The 17,093-nt window shown below is 46.8% G+C and overlaps 2 protein-coding genes across 9 annotated transcripts in view; both read right to left on the bottom strand.

Moving 5' to 3' along the window:
* Positions 1-2,203: 2,203 nt before the first annotated feature.
* ZDHHC23 (zinc finger DHHC-type palmitoyltransferase 23) lies at positions 2,204-9,630 on the bottom strand. Of its 2 annotated transcripts, none has more exons than XM_054813287.1 (4): positions 9,406-9,630; positions 8,263-8,964; positions 7,557-7,724; positions 2,204-6,470 (listed from the first exon to the last, which is right to left on the bottom strand). In XM_054813287.1, the coding sequence occupies exons 1-4, from the start codon at positions 9,510-9,512 to the stop codon at positions 6,416-6,418; spliced, it is 1,032 nt and encodes a 343-aa protein (XP_054669262.1). In that variant the 5' UTR covers positions 9,513-9,630; the 3' UTR covers positions 2,204-6,415. The 2 variants fall into 2 exon arrangements, with proteins under 2 accessions (XP_054669262.1, XP_054669261.1); XM_054813286.1 differs by having other exon boundaries at positions 2,204-6,714.
* A 1,201-nt stretch (positions 9,631-10,831) lies between these two features.
* GRAMD1C (GRAM domain containing 1C) overlaps positions 10,832-17,093 on the bottom strand; it is a 55,348-nt gene continuing 49,086 nt past the window's right edge. For all 7 annotated transcript variants that reach the window (XM_054812524.1, XM_054812522.1, XM_054812523.1 and 4 more), the window contains 6 exons: positions 16,639-16,742; positions 15,748-15,927; positions 14,169-14,226; positions 13,565-13,675; positions 12,620-12,725; positions 10,832-11,051 (listed from right to left, as the gene is read on the bottom strand). In XM_054812524.1, the coding sequence (XP_054668499.1) occupies positions 10,974-11,051; positions 12,620-12,725; positions 13,565-13,675; positions 14,169-14,226; positions 15,748-15,927; positions 16,639-16,742 (637 nt within the window). In that variant the 3' untranslated portion in view covers positions 10,832-10,973. The remainder of the gene's footprint in view (positions 11,052-12,619; positions 12,726-13,564; positions 13,676-14,168; positions 14,227-15,747; positions 15,928-16,638; positions 16,743-17,093) is intronic.

A 17,093-nucleotide genomic window follows, 5' to 3' on the forward strand; every position in this document is an offset into this window, starting at 1 on the left:
ACGCTTGGATATTTTGAGGTCCACAGCTCCCACTCACCATCCACAAAAACAATGCTGCTTATGTGGAGCATTACTCTCCCCAAAGAACTTGAAATACAATCAACACTTACTTTTCAAACTGGTCTTTGTCTCCAATACTCTTACCTTCTAGGGTTTTCTTCTATTCTTAGTAGCTTTGAAACTGATTCTCCAGATAAGATGGTCTTTGTCTGGACAGTTCCAGCAGCAAGAAGCCAAAGGAAGATCCAGGAGGAGCTGTAGTTTGACATCCCTTTTGCCCTTGTGTACTGCTAATTCAGTGTTAGCACGGAGCAGAAGCCTCAGCTGGATCCAGCTGAGGGACAGGGATGATGTTCAGGGATCAGGCACAATCATACTGAACGTGGTCTGAATCAACGAGGAGATAAGAATCCCTTTGAGTTCCCCATTCAATCCACACCTGGCTGAAACAACTCGTACCTCCTTGGCAGAAGGAAGGCTGTGCCTGATGATGCTGTTGAGAGACTGCACGGGATACCCCTAAAATCCCTGGCATGATGTTAGTGTTTGGCAAATTAAAGCTCCAGCGAACATTCCCCAGCAGGAGGGTGACGAGAGCTTGTTAGACTGAGGAAACAGCTTCAGCCTTTAGCTGTGCCAGAGCATCCCTCCTGCTCCAGCGCTTGGTTAGACTCAGATGTCAATGCCTTAATGCTGGTCATCAGCCCACACTCTCACAGCTCAGGCACGTTCCTGCCTGTCAGCTCCTTGCTTTTCTTAGCAAGAGAGGGAGGTGGCTGCACAGCCAGGCTTTTCTTCTCCTGTGCAGGGAGAGGGGCAGGATTTTCACTTTGGTACAACAGCAAATGCAGAACCCTAAAGTGACTGCAAACTCCCCTTCTCCCCAACCCTATCCCCTGCTGACACCTGCCCTCCAGAGTTGTTTTTCCCCCAAAAAACCTTGACCACAGAAGTATCACCTTCTTGGTAAATCTGTACACCAGTCTCTTCAAAGTCCCCCAGGCCCAGCTCAAACTGGATTTGAAACAGTGCCTGAAGGATTAAACAATTTCCTCTGCTCCCCCCAAGAAAACAAGACTGTAGCTGGGGACAGTAGTAAGCCTGGGAAAGGTCCATGAACCACTGCAGTCTGATCCACAGCTTGCATCTTTGCAGACCTGTTACACATCATGGACATCAGCCACAGCAGCACACCTTGGCCTTCCCCAGCACATGAGCTGCCACTCCAGACATGCTCCTGCTCTGCAGGGGCAATATGGCAAGCCACAAGGGGGAAAAAAAATAAGCTGGGGAAGAGACAGTAGTCTCATGTGTCTCCGCCATCAGCACTGGCGTTAATGAAACTGGTGGCTGTTGGGATGTCAGAAGACTGACACCCTTCTGCACACACCACTCTCACCTAACTACAAACATAATTCACTGCTAGCGCAAGGTCCTTATTGTCAGTGAGTGCAAAATAATCTTCAAAGTAGCTGAACAGCAGACAGAAGTGCCACCCAGGCAAATCAAAGCAGAGCTCTAGGAACAAAGGCACCTGTGATTCTACTCATTAAAAGACATCTTGCCTTTCAGCAGATGTCCTGAGATACCAACAGGATCAAAGACTACATCTCTTCCCACTATCTGCATGGAGAATATCCATGTCATTTCCAAACATGGCTTAGAAGAGGGTTTAGAGGAAGAGACTGTTCTTTTTTGGGGTTCTGGATGTATTGTGTGGGCAGGTGTATGAAGGAAAGCAAGACAGTGGACAAAAAGGTGAGGAACGTGATCAGGTACAAACACTCAGTATCTGATAATGGATTGCTCATGGGATGCAAAATCCTGGTTTAAATCCCCACTGCAGGGGAATATCCTTAGTTTCCAAGGTGGTGAGAACTGCCAAGCAGGTCCATTTCATCCCAACACCAACAAACCCAAAGGTCAACTTTTGCAGAATTGGAAGAACACTTGTTTCCTTGCTTCTCCTTAGCCTGTTGTTCACTTACTCCCAAGTCCAGCTCACAGCTAAATAGCCATGAGATGATGGCAGCTTTTGGTCATTTGACCTGGCTGAGTGTGTTGGCATAAATCAACAGGCCACTCCACAGATCATTTCTAATCATTTATTTTGATTCATAATCGCATCCATTTGGAAACACTGAATATGATGCAGAATGGACACAAACTCACACACACCAGTCCTTTCAACAAAGCTCACAAATGTTTCAGGCAGTTTCTTCCTAAAGCTTAAGGTGGAAAACAAAAAAAAACAACCCCAAACCACCCCACTCTCCAAGGCAGACAGTTCTTCCAGAGCCCATCATTCTTCACATTAGAGGAGTTCCATAAAGACAAGATCTTGGGAGGCTGACTTCCTGCATTTCAGAAAGTGCCTACCTCACCTATCTGCAGAAAGATTTTCACTGTATAAACATCCTGATAGTGGAAGAAAATCCTAGGAAACTGTAGAGTTCTTCACTGAAAACAATACAGGGAAAACACATCCATAATCACACACGCTTCCTGCCCTAATGAGGCAATATAGATTCATATAGAAGGAAAAAACCAAGCATATTATTAAGACATTAGGCAGTGAGGCAGTATCCATTTTATCTTCAGAAGAAATTTTACAGCAAATGGTTTCATTAAGACACTTGAAAGCAACCTACTTTGAAGAAAAAAAGCACCATCATAGCATGAAGGCTGAAATGTGATTAGGAGTCACAAGCGGCACCAACTCCAGCTCACCAGTGACTTTAGTCATTTGAGGACAAGTTAAATGGAGAAACAGTCGATGTGTGGACCTGTGACTTGCCTACAGAAAAGCACGATGTAAGAAGACACAGTTAAAGAGTGCCAAGCTACCATTTACAGGGTGTATCTAATGGTGCACAGTTCGTAGTATAGTCACTGAACAGTAGGGTGCTGGCATTTGGACATGGAGGGTTTAACACTACAACAGCGGCAACATCAGAACCCTGGCGCCTTACGAGTTGCCCCGGTCTGCAGAAGTCCACAATACTTGTGAAACAACAAATGCCTCTTAAAAGGTCATACTTAAACTACGATAAACTCGTTGGCAAGTCTGGGTGGAGAAACATCAAGGCTAGATATTACCAAAATCCTTCCCTGCTTCTGACCAGCTCTGGGTCCTCTCTTCTTACACAGGGAAAACTTTTCAAGAGCCCAGCAGGGTACTGTTTTCTGTGCTGCCAGGTACATGCATACAGTTTTACAGGTGAGACACTGCTCCTCGCCTCAAGGCCACACACACAACATACAAGTCACCTGTCAAATGCAGCCTGCTCTGACACCCAGGCAGCATGGATTTAGGCAGCTACTAACACAGTGAGCCTGAGGACTGACTATGCCTAGGTTTTAATATTTTTCTACGAGCGTGGCCAATAACAAGCTCAACAAGAAAATACTCAGAAAATAAATTGTCCTTTAGTACACAAGAGATCACAACAGTTTGCCCTTGCTGTAAGTGCAAGAGGGAGCATTATCCTTCAAGGGCTTCTTGCTAATTCTCAGGGCTATTAAAAGGAGAGCTCCAAAGTATGCATCTGAAGCTCAACACTCTTCCGCCCTTTTAGATAGCAATATATCCTGTTACTTTATGCTTCCCATCTCCCAAAGCATTCACAAGGTAAATCCTCTCACGAAGAAGCCAGAATGGTAAACAAAAGCCTTAAAGAAAAAGTCACCATTGCTATGCAGATTACAGCCAGGTGAACTTCCTGTTCACTGGGGAATCAGCACTGCATTCTCCTCCCACAAAAACCCAGCCTTGCAACCATTTTAGTGTCCTGAATGGTTCCAGTTCCCTCTGGGGTAAGTGCAAAAATGAAATTTACTTTAGCACTTTACCTCTACTATATTGGGGTGGGCTTTAACCCCCACTATAATGGAGTGGTCTTGACCAAGGTATGGAATGGTTACATTAGTCCAAGGTCCTTTGTTCCTAATCTGCCCTCCAAAGTCCACGCTGCCTGGGAGAACACCACTGAGGGTCTCAGCATAAGCAGTTCAAATGAAATCTCCGCTGCCAGAGCTCACCAAGAGACAAGGGATAAGGCCACGCTGACAGACAGGCTGCCGAGCAGTAACCAGTCTCTGCTTGTGGGAGAAAGCAAAAGCAACAGGGTCAGGCACTGCCAGGGAAATGATCTGTGATCTGTGATCAATGGGCACATGATTGAATTCTACGCATGTAACTCACAGGGACAGAGAGGTTGGCTACCTCCACTGCAGGGGTTCATTTAGCCCAGGAGATCATTCTGCCTCAATCTTCCCAAGTGCCAGCAGGATGAGGTCTGAGAAGATCACAAACCTGCTAGCCCAGAGCATCCCCACCCCCCCGTCTCCAGGGTTGCCAAGCTCTGGTTCATCTCAGCAGGCACCACAAAATGCGTATGTGCCACAGAAATGTTTACAGACAACTCATGTGGAGGCAAGGTCTTTGTGTGAATTTAAACTGCTAGGGTCATGCTCCAAGCTCCAAACAGAAAGTCATAGAGGAACAGTTAGCACAGTCCAGCTGAGTGCCTTTTTCTTCACGTTAGGGCCAGAGAAGTGGTCAGAAGCAGGAAGCAAGAGAGGCGTACCCTTCACCTCCTTATAAGGATTGTTCACCGGATGAAAAGGGATAAGAGGCAATAAGGGACACTCAGTAAGTCAATACCTCTTTCTGCACAGACACATTCCAAGTGCAGCTGCTCCTCAATTATCTGCTGGTTATAGAAAGTGCCACTTGAGGAAACCAAACAGTGCAAAGAAGGACATGGTCTTCACCTTAAACTGGGGCACATAATCAGGAGCGTACACACCGAATGTGGCGTGGATCTCAGGGGACACCCCCAACCCTGCTACCATCCATCCATTCTTCAGAGATAATCCACAGTGAATTTGCGTCACTCGGCCAACATCCCCCAGCTGCCTGCCGTGTAACTGGAGTCAGGGGTAGGTATGATCTGTGCATGCTGCACACGCATCTAAAAACAGTAGCTAGGACAAGGCTTTTCCCTCTGCTTCTGCATCTTAGCCCAACCCGTAACCCCTGTGCCATGATCCCAGGCTCTTCCAGCCAGACCTTTCATATGATTACTGCAGGGGCAGCAACATACACAAAGGGTTTAAAACAAAAATCAACAAAAACCCCACCCACAAGAAAAGAGAAACCATCAACACCAAAACTTTGTGATTTCAGCTGAAACTCAAGTCCAGGCAATAATACAGTTGCCGGCTGCTGAGGAACACATGGTATTCCTCCAGAACACATTTAGCACGTTCATTCACCTGCCAGCACAGGTCATCTACCCCAAAAGCAGCCAGTAGAGACTGAAGTATTCCTTGGCTTCCTGGCTTGAGAAAACAGACCTAAGTCAGGCAGCTCCACAGTGATTGGGTTGAGAGGAGATGGGATCACTATGTTATTAGCAACACAACCAACCAAAATGCTACCTACCAAAAATGCGGCTAGCAGAATTGTCTACTCTCCCACAGACTCCCTTCTCCCATAGAGGGAGGGAGGAAGGTAGTTTCCATAAAGTAACAATAACATTGGACAACAATCTTGTTTTCCCCTCAAAGTCCACTATTACACGTTGCTTCAAAACATCTTACTTGGTACATTTACCTGCTGTCTCGTGTCACAATCCATAATCAGAGCAGAAACACTTTGAGGGAAGTAAGCCAAGCCTTCAAACCAACAGACCCAGGTTGCAGAAAGACTGATGAGATTGAAAATGACACTGTCTTCTTACCCAGTTGGACAGACAGGGATGGAATAACAACTTTAGGGGTCAAGAGATGAAGGGATCTTACAAAGCCCTACAGCAATGTTGCTCACAAAGGCACTTAATACAAGCATGTATACAGCTGGATGGCATAGAATATAGAAAAAAAAAAAATGCACCAGAGAGGAGGGAGCCGCTCAGTGAGTGCCTAGACAGCCTCTTTCAGCCAAAGGGTCTGGCTTCTGCTGTGGTCCATCTGTTATCTGAATTAAAAGTTCACCCTCCTGACTTCTCTGAAATGTTGCACGTAGGTACAAGCCAGGGATTCCTTAACCTTTGCAGGAACCAGTGCACACTCTGAAGTCCAGCAGTGGGTTCCTCTTGATGCCAGGGTTCACGGCTAATGAAAACTCAAGTTCTCAAAGCCTTGTGTTCTTCTTCCTGCTGAGCTGAGCTGCACAAAGTTTCCCACAGTGGAAAAAGGCAGCAGGCTCCTTCTCTCCAGGTTCGTGCATATGGCTTACTGCTTTCTGCATCTTATTGCTGGCTGGCAGCACGTGAAGAACCATTCTGCCTGGGAAAGCCTCTGATGTTGTCAGTGACGGTATAGGCAGCCCATGCACCGACCGCAAAGGAAGGGTGTGGGAGGAGGGAGTCCTAGTTTCGGGAAGGGGCCATTCCCCTGCTAAAGAAAGTCAGTCACGGTCATGTGCAGAAAGAGGGCTGTCACACGATATCTTCAGCAGAGCGCTGTGGAGGAGAAGACCCCAGGCTCAAGAAATGGCCCCAGTTGCATAGGAAACCCCTGTTATACTGGCCAGTGTCTATCACTAACCCACCCAGGAGCCTGCGCCCAGTGTTGTCCCGCAGCGCCAGCCGAGCTTCCCTCTCAGTCACGTTGTAGCTGATGTTCAACAGCTGGATAAGAAGGATGTATCCCATGCCAGCTGTTACAATGGCACAGTACCACACACAGGTGAACGACAGAGCAGAGCTGGCAGCAGGAAAAAGATGGGAAGGAAGCCATTTAGTTTTGGAGCAGCTGCTTTAGAGTGACTTTCCCTGGTAATCACTATCCTTTCAAATCCCTATCTACATCTGCCACAGTGATCTCACTTTGCAGCTTTCATCAGATAATCCTTAAAGGCTTTCTCAAAATTAAAGCTTCAGGGCTTACTTAATGAGAGCTTTTAGTGCTACCAGAACTACTCTTGCACATTGCTATCGCACTACCTAGCTCTTTACTCTTACCGTTGCAAAGGTACTCAGTCCTTATTGAAGGACACAACGATGCTCACTCTCAATCAATCATGAAATGGAGTACAGAAGGTAGAGTCACTTGTGCTAAAGCACTCTGCCCATTGGTGGTAGCGCCACTCTCTGAACTCATGTCCAATGCTTCTCACCACCCTCCCTGCCAGACAAGGCATGTTAACACTGTCTGTTCTAAGCAGATAACTTGGAGGGAGAGTCACTAGATAAACAGTGAGGGATGAGAGAGAGAGAGAACATGCATTCCAGACTGTCAGAGCATTACCTGCAACTAGGGGCAAACATATTTAAGGGTGTATCTATATAGAACACAATAAAGATTTCAAATCCAAGCTCTTCCAACAACTTTTTCCGAAGTAAATGGTGAGCTCTCTCCAAGTCTCGGGCTCCCCACCTCGGCAAAAGCAGCGATGCATCCCTGACTTCCTGAACTTTTCAGGGAGCACTTTTTGGTCAGGTTTGACAGCCAACAGCACTGGCCTGGAGCGCAGAATGAGGAACAGGAGCTAAGATGCCTAACCAAGCCCGCTCCCACCCCAGCTCTCTCCCAGACAGATGTCTCACCTGTAGTCAGAATAGGCCCCGGGGCAGTAGAACAACGCCACGAATGGAGTTCGGCCCCTACAGACGGTGTGCAGGGTCAATGTAATCCCATACACAGAGGTGAGCATGAAGAAGGAGAGTGCAAGGATGAATGCTTGATGGTTCTGCTCCCCTACACAGCTGTTAATCCTCCAAAAGGAAAGAAGAGATTACTTTGCTTAAAAAGAAAAGAAGCTGGCTTCCCTTGCCTCCTCCCTCCCCCAGCTGTCAGAGAACCCCATTTCCAAGGTGCTTTTATATAACACAGGCCAAGAACTTTGAAACATGTTCAAAAAAGCTTTATAGCTTTCTAGAGAAGTGTTATAGGCACAAGTCAATAGACCAGTAGGGTAATGGTGGTGGACTGTTGGCCTCAGACTTCTAGCAAGTGTAGCATCCTTCGCTGAGACACAAAAACCAGATGAAATCCAGTAGAGAACCAAAGGCAATTCTGAAGTATGCTGTAGAAGTTATGAGCTGTCAGGTCATCCCACTTATAATAATATTGTTTAAAGCATTCTTTAAAACAGTAAATTTGTCTTTAAAAATTTACTGTTTTAAAGAATATCACCAGGTGACAGCAACCCCATTTGACAGGGATGGTAAAAAAAAGATGTTAACTTAAAGGGGGGCAGGGGGGAAAGAGAGAGAGAGAACACATATGTAACCTCAGCAGTGCAAAACCTACCAGACACAGTGATGGTCCAGTCTCCTTACACACCTGCCACAAAGCCGGCAGTGCCCTGCTCGGGCTGGTCTGACCAGCTGGCATTTAGCGCACCAGTCCTTTTTCACACCTTCTGGCTCCCCAGCTGACATCCTGGAATAGCCTTTGGCCTCCCCATTCACAGCACGGCCGCTGGCAGCGCCTGACACGGTGACGCCATGGAGCCCGTTGGAGCTCCCTCTAACACTCTTGTTGGGCAAAACCTGGTGCGATGACTTCTCGTTGCTTGCTGGGATGGGAAGGTAGCCAGGGTCTTTCTTGGCTCGAGACAGAGCTGCAAGCATAAGAATTAACCCACACGTGAGAGCAACCACCTGGGAATAGCCCACGTAGCCTCGGGGAACCACCTCCTGGAGAAACACATAGTACATGTAGCCCAAGGAGAAGAGCCCTAGGCTCAAGAAGAAGAGAGTCCGTTCCTTCCTCCTGTGGGTGAGGTAGTAATACCACAGCACCACCACGGGCAGCGATGTCAAGACGACGAGCCCCAGCAGGAAGTGCAGAGCGGCAACGTGGAGGAAGACGGGCAGCAGAACCAGAGGCGGCACGAGGCTGACATTGATCTTCACGGCCCCTGCGAACCAAGGGACCCGCAGTCGGTCCGCCACGGTGTCGGCAATTCTTTCCAGAGCTCCCGGGGGCAGGGATCTGCACGTCAGCCACCTGTTGGGGGGAACACGGACAGCGGCTAGCAGACGGACAGCGGCTAGCAGACGGACAGCGGCTAGCAGACGGACAGCGGCTAGCAGACGGACAGCGGCTAGCAGACGGACAGCGGCTAGCAGACGGACAGCGGCGCACCCGAGGCCCTTCCCCTGCCTCGTCCCGCTCCCGCAGCCTGCCCCAAGGTGCGCACACCCCGGCCGCCAACCCGGGGCGGCCCCCGCCCGCCCTCTCTCCCGTCGAGTTTCCCCAGAAGCGGGGCGCAGCTCCCCTTCCCTTCCCCTCCCCTCCGGGCGCCAGCCTCCCGGGGGTACCGGCTGCCCGCGGGGCTTCCCGCGAGGCGAGGGACGCCCAGCGCCCCCGCTGGGAGGGGGGGTCTCGCAGCCGGGCGGCGCCCAGGGAGGCGGGGACCCGGCGGGGCGGGGGTCGCGGAGCCGTTACCTCTCGCAGCCCTCGTCCAGGTCCTCGCAGTCGCAGCAGCACGCCGCCAGGTGGTTCCTCTCGCCCCTCCGGTCCACGTACTCGCAGCAGCAGAGGGGCTCCTCCATCGCCGCCCGCCCCGCCGCGCCCTTCCCCGCGACCCTCCCGCCGCCGCCGGGCCGGGGACGCGGCTCACACGGCAGCGCCGCCGCGGCAGCCGCCCCGCCCCCCTCCCAGCCGCAGGTGCCTCGCACCCGCCACCGCCTCCTCCACAGCGGCCCCGCCCCCTTCGGCAGAGCCCGGTCGCCATTGGCCGCCCGCGCCCCAAGCGTCTCCCGAACGCGGAGGTGTGCGGGAGGAGGGGGGGGTATTGAGGCACCCTCCCGCCCCGGGCCCATCCACCTGACGGGGGAATGGCCCAATGCCTGCCCGGGTCGGGCGGGGCTGGCCGTGACGCGGTAGCACCTGGCTTAAAGGGCCAGCGCAACAGGTGGCGGCCGCAGGAGGCGGCGGCGGCACCGCGGGGTCCCGGCGGCACCAGCTCCCGCGGCCGGAAGAGACCTCGACTCCAGCTCCGCCTCCCCGGGGGAAACAAGACTCGAGGCGCCTTGCTGCTCCCCGGGGTTACACACGCACGGCTGGGAAAGTTTCCCACCCAGCACAATAGCCTACCTGTTTAAACCTACCCCGCAGAGGGTTTCACCCCAGGACCCTGAGTTTTGGGGCTCAAGCACCTCCACACACACCCCCTAACCTACTCTGGGCTGCAGGGTAAGGGGCTCAGCTGTTTGCACCACTGCATCGCACCAGTCTGAGCCTACAGGGACGGTACTGTTTCCCTTGCTTTTAATTTTTATTTTCATCTTCTCTCTCTCTCAGCCCGCTTAGAAAAAGCTTGAAGCCAGAAGAAAAGGTGTTTCATCATCAGTGGGCACGCTGTGCTAAAGAACTGAAGAGCAGCCCTTGATCAAGGGAAAATACTGAGGGCTGAAATTTCTCTGGGAGAGCTAGAAACATATGGCAGAAGGCAGACTGCCAAAGCTCACAGTATGCAAGAGATTTAGCAAAGAGGTATCAAGCATTTTGCTGTTTAGTTAATTAATCTTAAAAATATTCATCCTTAAAGATGGTGACTTGTTTTACATGTTCCCCATGGCTAAAAAAATCATACAAAGATCCTGTGGCTGTGAAACCACTACCTGTTTTCTCCAAAATGCTCTTCACTGATAGTCATTTTTTAAGTTGACATAAAAAGCTGTGATTTCATTAAAGATGAGCCCACCTCAACGTGTTCCTCCCTCCTCCAAAATTTGCAGATCCATTAACCAGCCGTAGAACTGCCCTTTCTCACTCACCATGGGATCTGAGAGCTCCGCTCTGTTGGTAAGCAAGACTCCCCAGGATGAGAGACAGATCACCAGGCTACGGGAATGCAGAACCCAACTTACTTCGTCCAGAAACCTTTATTCAGTGCAGCTTTTGAGCCAAATAGTAAAGAGTCCGAAGGTGACAGTTACAATCCCTACCCCACAAGTCCTCACACACACATCTGTTCTTCCGACATCTTGAACAGAAAGTTGATGTGGGTATTAACTCTCCGTCTTGCCGCTCTGTGTCCTGTTCAAGTGGTCAAAGCTTCTTTGGAGTATGGAAAGGGAGACCTTTAGCTGTGAACATACAACCATCATACCCCCCAATTACGTAAGTCAGTCTCCTACACGGGTGAGTGATATCAGGAAAACAATGTCTCCCTCCTCCTTTTCTTGTAAAGATTTCATGCAATTTCCTCCTCCCTCTTTCTAGAAAGAGTTGCCTTACTGTGCTCTCCTAACAGCTATACTCTGTACAGTTTATAATTACTAACAGTCCAGTATGATAAAGTCTTAACACCTTGCCAGGCAACAGTGCGGAAGATAAGCCACCCCACTCATTTTTAGTCACAGTTAATGTTCGTGGCAAATACTCTAAGGAACATGGCAGCAAAGCATGAATTTTCTTTTAATACCTAGCCCTCTCAGTGCATTTTGGCGCACAAAGTGTGTTTAGATTATTGACAATCCTCAGAAAACACTAAGGTAGCAGGCACTAAGACGTGTCATGACTTCCAGACAAAAGTGCTATTTGGGATGGAAAAGGTGGCTGAATTCTCACTTTTTTTTAAAAAAGGTTTGGTTTTTTTTTTTTTTTACACTGTTCAAAAAGCAGTTTAACGCTTCAGAATTAGGAGTTGTTTGGGAAGTAAGCAGAGAAAATGTAAAGGGCATGGAAACTAGGAAATTCATTTCTACAGTGAAACTTCTAGCACTCTGAAGCTTTTTCAAGCTGTGATCAAAATGGTTAAAAAATTAATAGCAATTTGGTGTGCAGAGACACCTCTGAACAAGGAGTATAAAAATGGCTTCTTTTTCTACCCTCCTTTAGTGCGTGGGAGAACACAGAGCAAACTGGTGATGGATAGAGGTACATGTGAACTCCCCCACATCTTTCCTAATCTAATAATTTCTTTGTCACATTTTAAGATTTAATAAAAGAACTTACAACCTATGAATGTACAGATTTTAAGTAAAAAAAATAAGTTGAAATTTCAACCCAGGGGTTTACTAGTCCTGGACTTCAGGATCAGACACACACAACAATATTCCACAACATTTTTTAGATAGTGTTTGCAAGTTTGTAAGGGCCTGGAAGTGTAAGTTACTGAGAAGGAGGATTAACTCCACAGCTATGTGGCCTCTCAGAAACATATGGCCTGCAGAACTTATTTTTCACTGGAGATTAGGTGGCCCATTGATACCAAGGCTAAGTGAAGCTCTCACCAAAATCTAGAATGGGGAGCAAAAGCCAGGATAAACCTGAATGAAGAAACCCCATAATGAGGTGGGCAAATACTTCACATTATGTTTTGCGTCTTCTTAGAAAATAGGATCTGTTTTCAATTACTCCAGTCTTTGCTTTGTCATGATTCAGAACAGCATTATCAATACAGGTGCTTAACAGGTTTAAGAAAATTGACGTGAATATTTAATCTTAGTCAAAAAACCCCACCCAAATCTTAGTCAAAACCAAACCAACCCAAACCATCAGATTCAAGCCTAGGACAAAAAAAAAACAGGTCAAGGAGTCAAAAACTTTAGTTAAAACCAGAAGACATCAAACAAAAGCTATGACGGCATAAGGGAGAGAACTTGAGTTGTTGAGAAACAAGAATATCACCAGGAATAACTGGCACACCTACCTGCTCAAGCATTTCAATTGAGTCCCTTAAAACTCCCTTCACATGTTTAACCTGTTCCTTATCATACTGAGGGATCTCCTCTTTTGATATCATTTCTGGGGATATGCTGAAAGAGATTGAGATTACATCAGAAACATGAAAGCAGCATCTCCATGCCTTTCTAAAAGCAACTGCTCTCTGCCACCATTGCTAAAGGCATCCTTTTCCAAGCATCACATAAAAAGCTGCCTGCAGTTGAATTTCAGTCCCTGTTGCCTTGAAGATACTGCCTCAGACCTTTGTAGACAACAGCCACCAAGAACAAATGTGCTTGCATTTTGTCTACAACGTAAGCTCTCACACTTCAGAGGGCAAGACCTTTCTTATGAAGAAAGTTACTCTCATCAGTTCTGAGATGATCACTATAGGAGGTCACCACACTGCTTCCGTACTCAAGATCAGGTTATGGGTTTTAACTTGTTTGCTGAGACCATATTCAAGAGAGGAAGCAACATCTGAGCCTCTTCCATATGTCTGAATACAAAAGGTACCTAACATGGAAGTTTGAGGGGGAGAGGAGATTTAGCAGGAGACTTGCAGAAAGAGGCTAAAAAACTAAATGGATCTTGAACACTACATTTGAGATCATGCTGGTTCACACAGGACGAAGTGAACACTTTGGTTCTGTGATCAGCACTATGATATTCACTGCAGATGAGTCACAGCAGGGTGATAAATGCAAGCTAAGGTTAACACTCCCCCAAAAAACAGCTTGTCAAAGGAGAAATTTATTACTGCAAGATGCAGTCAGACATGTCACTGGATACCAGCATAGACCACAGAAGAGCAAGCCCCAGCAGCTTTTGAGAACTTACCACCAAGTTTCATTGTTCAAAATTTACTTATTTAGATCAGATTCCCACATAAGCTGAGGAAGAAAGAAAGCAAAGACTGAATTCAACTTACTTTAAAGAGCTTTCTTCCTGAAGCTGGACATGATAGAGGGACTGAGCTGCATGCTCTATCTTTGACAGTTTGAGAAACAGCGTTATATTCAGCAAGACCAAGAGCAGCAAACTGTAGAAAGAACAAAAATCAAGTCCTGTAACAATTTTGCTTGCAATACTACAAAGACAAGATCTAGGCTAAAAACAGCTATGAAAAGAGAGAATCCTTCTGGGAGAAGAGAGGTGTGGGGCAGCCTTATACTGAAAATAAAGATCTATCCAAACAATTCTTAGCAGTTAACATTAAGCTGTGCAATAGCAACCAACAGGAGTGACAACAGTGTCTCCTCTTGGAACTTTTAAAGCTAGGAATGAGTAAGTTCCAGGCTTTAGGTTTTTTATAGGATCAGATCTAAGCAAACCTGCAAGGTAGACTGGTTTGGCAAGTCAGCCTTTTCAGCGTGCCACTTAAGTCAATCCATTCCCCTCCTATACTTGAGTGCTCCATTCAAATTAGGTTAGGATCTATCATGCTACATGCAATGTTAACATGCAAGCGAGGTACAGATAAAGACCAAGATGAGCTTGAGTCAAGCCACATTTTAATGCAAGTGAGTACTTACAAGACACTCATTACTACAATGATGGTGGTGGTCCTACTTACAGCATCTCTTTTCCTTCCTATAGGGCATGGAAGAGAAGGAGGTTAAAAAGTACTGAAGAACATTCCTAAAGGATGCCTGCAGATACATGTCAGTGCCCAGCATTTCACACAGAATAGCTCAACAGCTTCTAATAGAAAAAAAATAACATATGTGGGTGCACAGGATCATCACCATCATTCACCAAGGCATTTTTGCAGATATCCCAGACAAGTCAGCTAGACAGTCAGACTCTTTCTTCAGGAGCAGGATTCCCCCTTCCCCAGTATGCTTGGGAGAACACAGTACTGGAGCACATTCACATTAAACCTAGATAGCCTGAGAAGGCTACAGTCCATCCATTACTAACACTCATTCAACACACAGGCTGCTAGTCACACATGAGCAGAGATAGGCTGCAAAGCGTCTCTTCTGCTTGTTCCCCTGCCCACATCAGTCCTTCTGACAATCAGTGTCAAATCAAGTTCTCCTGTAACTTGTCCCATCCTTACTGGCTTAGTTTATGTATTAGCCTGAAGACAGCCTTTTGAAAGAGCATGTGCTAGTCCTCAGGCAACAGGGACCAGACTCTAGTGAGGGAGATGAAGTGTGCATGTCCTCTCCAAACTGAGCAGCAATCACCTACCACTGTGGGCAGGCTGATCTTTAAATACATTTATCTGTTCACCTAAAGCAGTTCCTTACATTCACATTTCCTGCCCTGGACAAAGGGCATACACGAAGGCTGTAGTGTATACAGAGAGACACACTCACCTGAATAGGTGGAGCAGCAGTAGCAAAATTATGTAATCAGGAAGCAATCTCAGTTAGGTAAAGAGTCCATTACACATGCTGTCAATGCAAGTGTTCTCTCAGTGCTATACTCAGTGTTCTCTCCCCCTTTAGGAAAGGGCACTTGCTCCTACTTCAGCGTTTACAATTCAACTTGCACCACAAAATCCACCATTCTCTGGTACACATTAGCACACAGATGTTCCTCATCTCTGTAGGTATAGCTAATATTGTATGTGCTAGTAGCCAAGTCTGCTGTGCCTAGGGGCACTGGAACTGCAAGAAATGCTTCAGTGACCCAGAAATTAGCGAAGCAGATGGGAAACAAGACTCCTTAACATAAAAAAATCCCAAAACTGAGATGACAGGGCCAAGAGGTGAGTGACAAAGTTTAATCAACTCATGACTTAGGTGTGCAGTTATTTGAAGAAATAAGGTAATTTTCAGCAACTTTGCAAAAGTCAGGTTTAAATTTCTTTCTGATGCCATCTCATTTTCAATCCTATGCAGGTACAGTGCAGCATTTTACATTCTGGTTGGGGTTTCTTTGTTTTTAAAACAGAGGGTGAGATTAGGTTTGATTTCATAAGGTACTCATCATAAAAGTGACTATGCATGCTCCAAATCTATTTTATGCAAGCTTGAACATACTAACACATTTGCTATCACACCAATTAAAGACAATGCAAGTGTTACTCTTGCACTATTTTTAAGAGTTAAGCTTTCTTGAACACATCTTTTGGAAAACACTTGGTATAAAAATTCCTACCTATTATGCTGCCCTGGGACTCTACTCCCATGTCACCAGAGGAGTGTTGGGAAGAGCGTTTGGGAAGTGATTCTGCCAGACTCCGGTGTAAAGTGCGTCGTCTTCGTCTGAGGGCAACTAATTTTCCAGAGTCTTCTACGGACTGATTAATTGCATATTCCTCCATTAGGAGATCTGATTCTGCAGTGGAAAAAATAAGGTTACTGAACCTTCAGAGGGAAAGCTGAAAAGCCTAGTACTGAAGACTTAAATTATGAAATATGGAGGGTAGCAGTGAAAGGAATAAGTGCACCTTCTAGTAAATGAACTTAAAGCAGGTAATTGACATAAATGACACCTTGACCTGTACTACCTGTCCTATTTGCTAGAGGGCACTTAATACACTTTTCAGATAGAGTGCACATTCAGCTTATGCAGGATTATTTAATGATATGTTAGACAGCAGTTGGAAGAGCACTCCAAGACACTGTTAGACTGAGACTAGGAATTGCGTTAGACTGCGAGCCTGCAGCTGTGGCCAGCCAGGCTGTTAACAGACACTGCCAGGGAGCCTGCCAAGTGCCACTGCTTCTCCTCATACCCACAATCAAGGAAATACTTAGAGACAGGCACATGCAGTTGAGAGCAGCAGCTTTTCTGCTGCTCCTCATGTTTCCTTCAGAAAGCAATTATGAAAAGGTATACAAGAGCTCCTTGTTAGCATTAAGCTACGAGGCTTTCTTTTACACCCTGGAATTGGCAGATATATTGATGACAAACTTCTGACTTTGAGATTCCTCTGGTGTTGCCTTCTTTTCAAACCATTCTTTAAGGAATCAAGTTTGACAGACATGAAAAGATACATAGGAAAGGTAGCCTCCTTACTCCAGCATAAAGAAGAAAATGCCTCACCAAGTTGTTTGAAGTTTTCCTGTATTCCTCCCCAGGTATTCTTCTCTATTACAGACTTGACAAGGCCCCAAGGCTGTTTTTTGTACTTCACTTCTGCAGAAACCCTAACAAACAGAATGCAATAGTGAAAGAGCACTCTTCTAGGCAGCGCAGTGATAGCAGAAATCTCTTATCAGAACTAGGCCTCTAGCTTACATCCATAATCTGAAATACCAACTGGAACTGCGTTGGCTTTCCACCTGGGCAGCACTTACACTCATGCAAGGCAAGAGACAGACAGAAGAAAATACAACATACCTAGCTAAAGCCTCAGGAAATCTGAATGTCTGAATTATGGGAAACATTTTAAAGTATTTTCCTTCAGACTAGCAGACAACTTCTCTCCTCTGAAGTGTTCTCATTTTAACATACCTTTAAAATAGGCTTCAGGCTTTCAGATCATAAAGTCCTACTTT

This window comes from Grus americana, chromosome 1, assembly GCF_028858705.1.
Source record: "Grus americana isolate bGruAme1 chromosome 1, bGruAme1.mat, whole genome shotgun sequence".
Taxonomy (NCBI): Eukaryota; Metazoa; Chordata; class Aves; order Gruiformes; family Gruidae; genus Grus; species Grus americana.

Bases quoted from the DNA above. Each gene is read 5' to 3' on its own strand.
- ZDHHC23 (XM_054813286.1), bottom strand. From the start codon at position 9,512: ATGGAGGAGCCCCTCTGCTGCTGCGAGTACGTGGACCGGAGGGGCGAG. The intron at 8,965-9,405 runs GTAACGGCTCCG...TCCCCCCAACAG, and splicing joins CTGGACGAGGGCTGCGAGAG to GTGGCTGACGTGCAGATCCC. The intron at 6,715-7,556 runs GTGAGACATCTG...TCCTGCTGCCAG, and splicing joins GGGGCCTATTCTGACTACAG to CTCTGCTCTGTCGTTCACCT.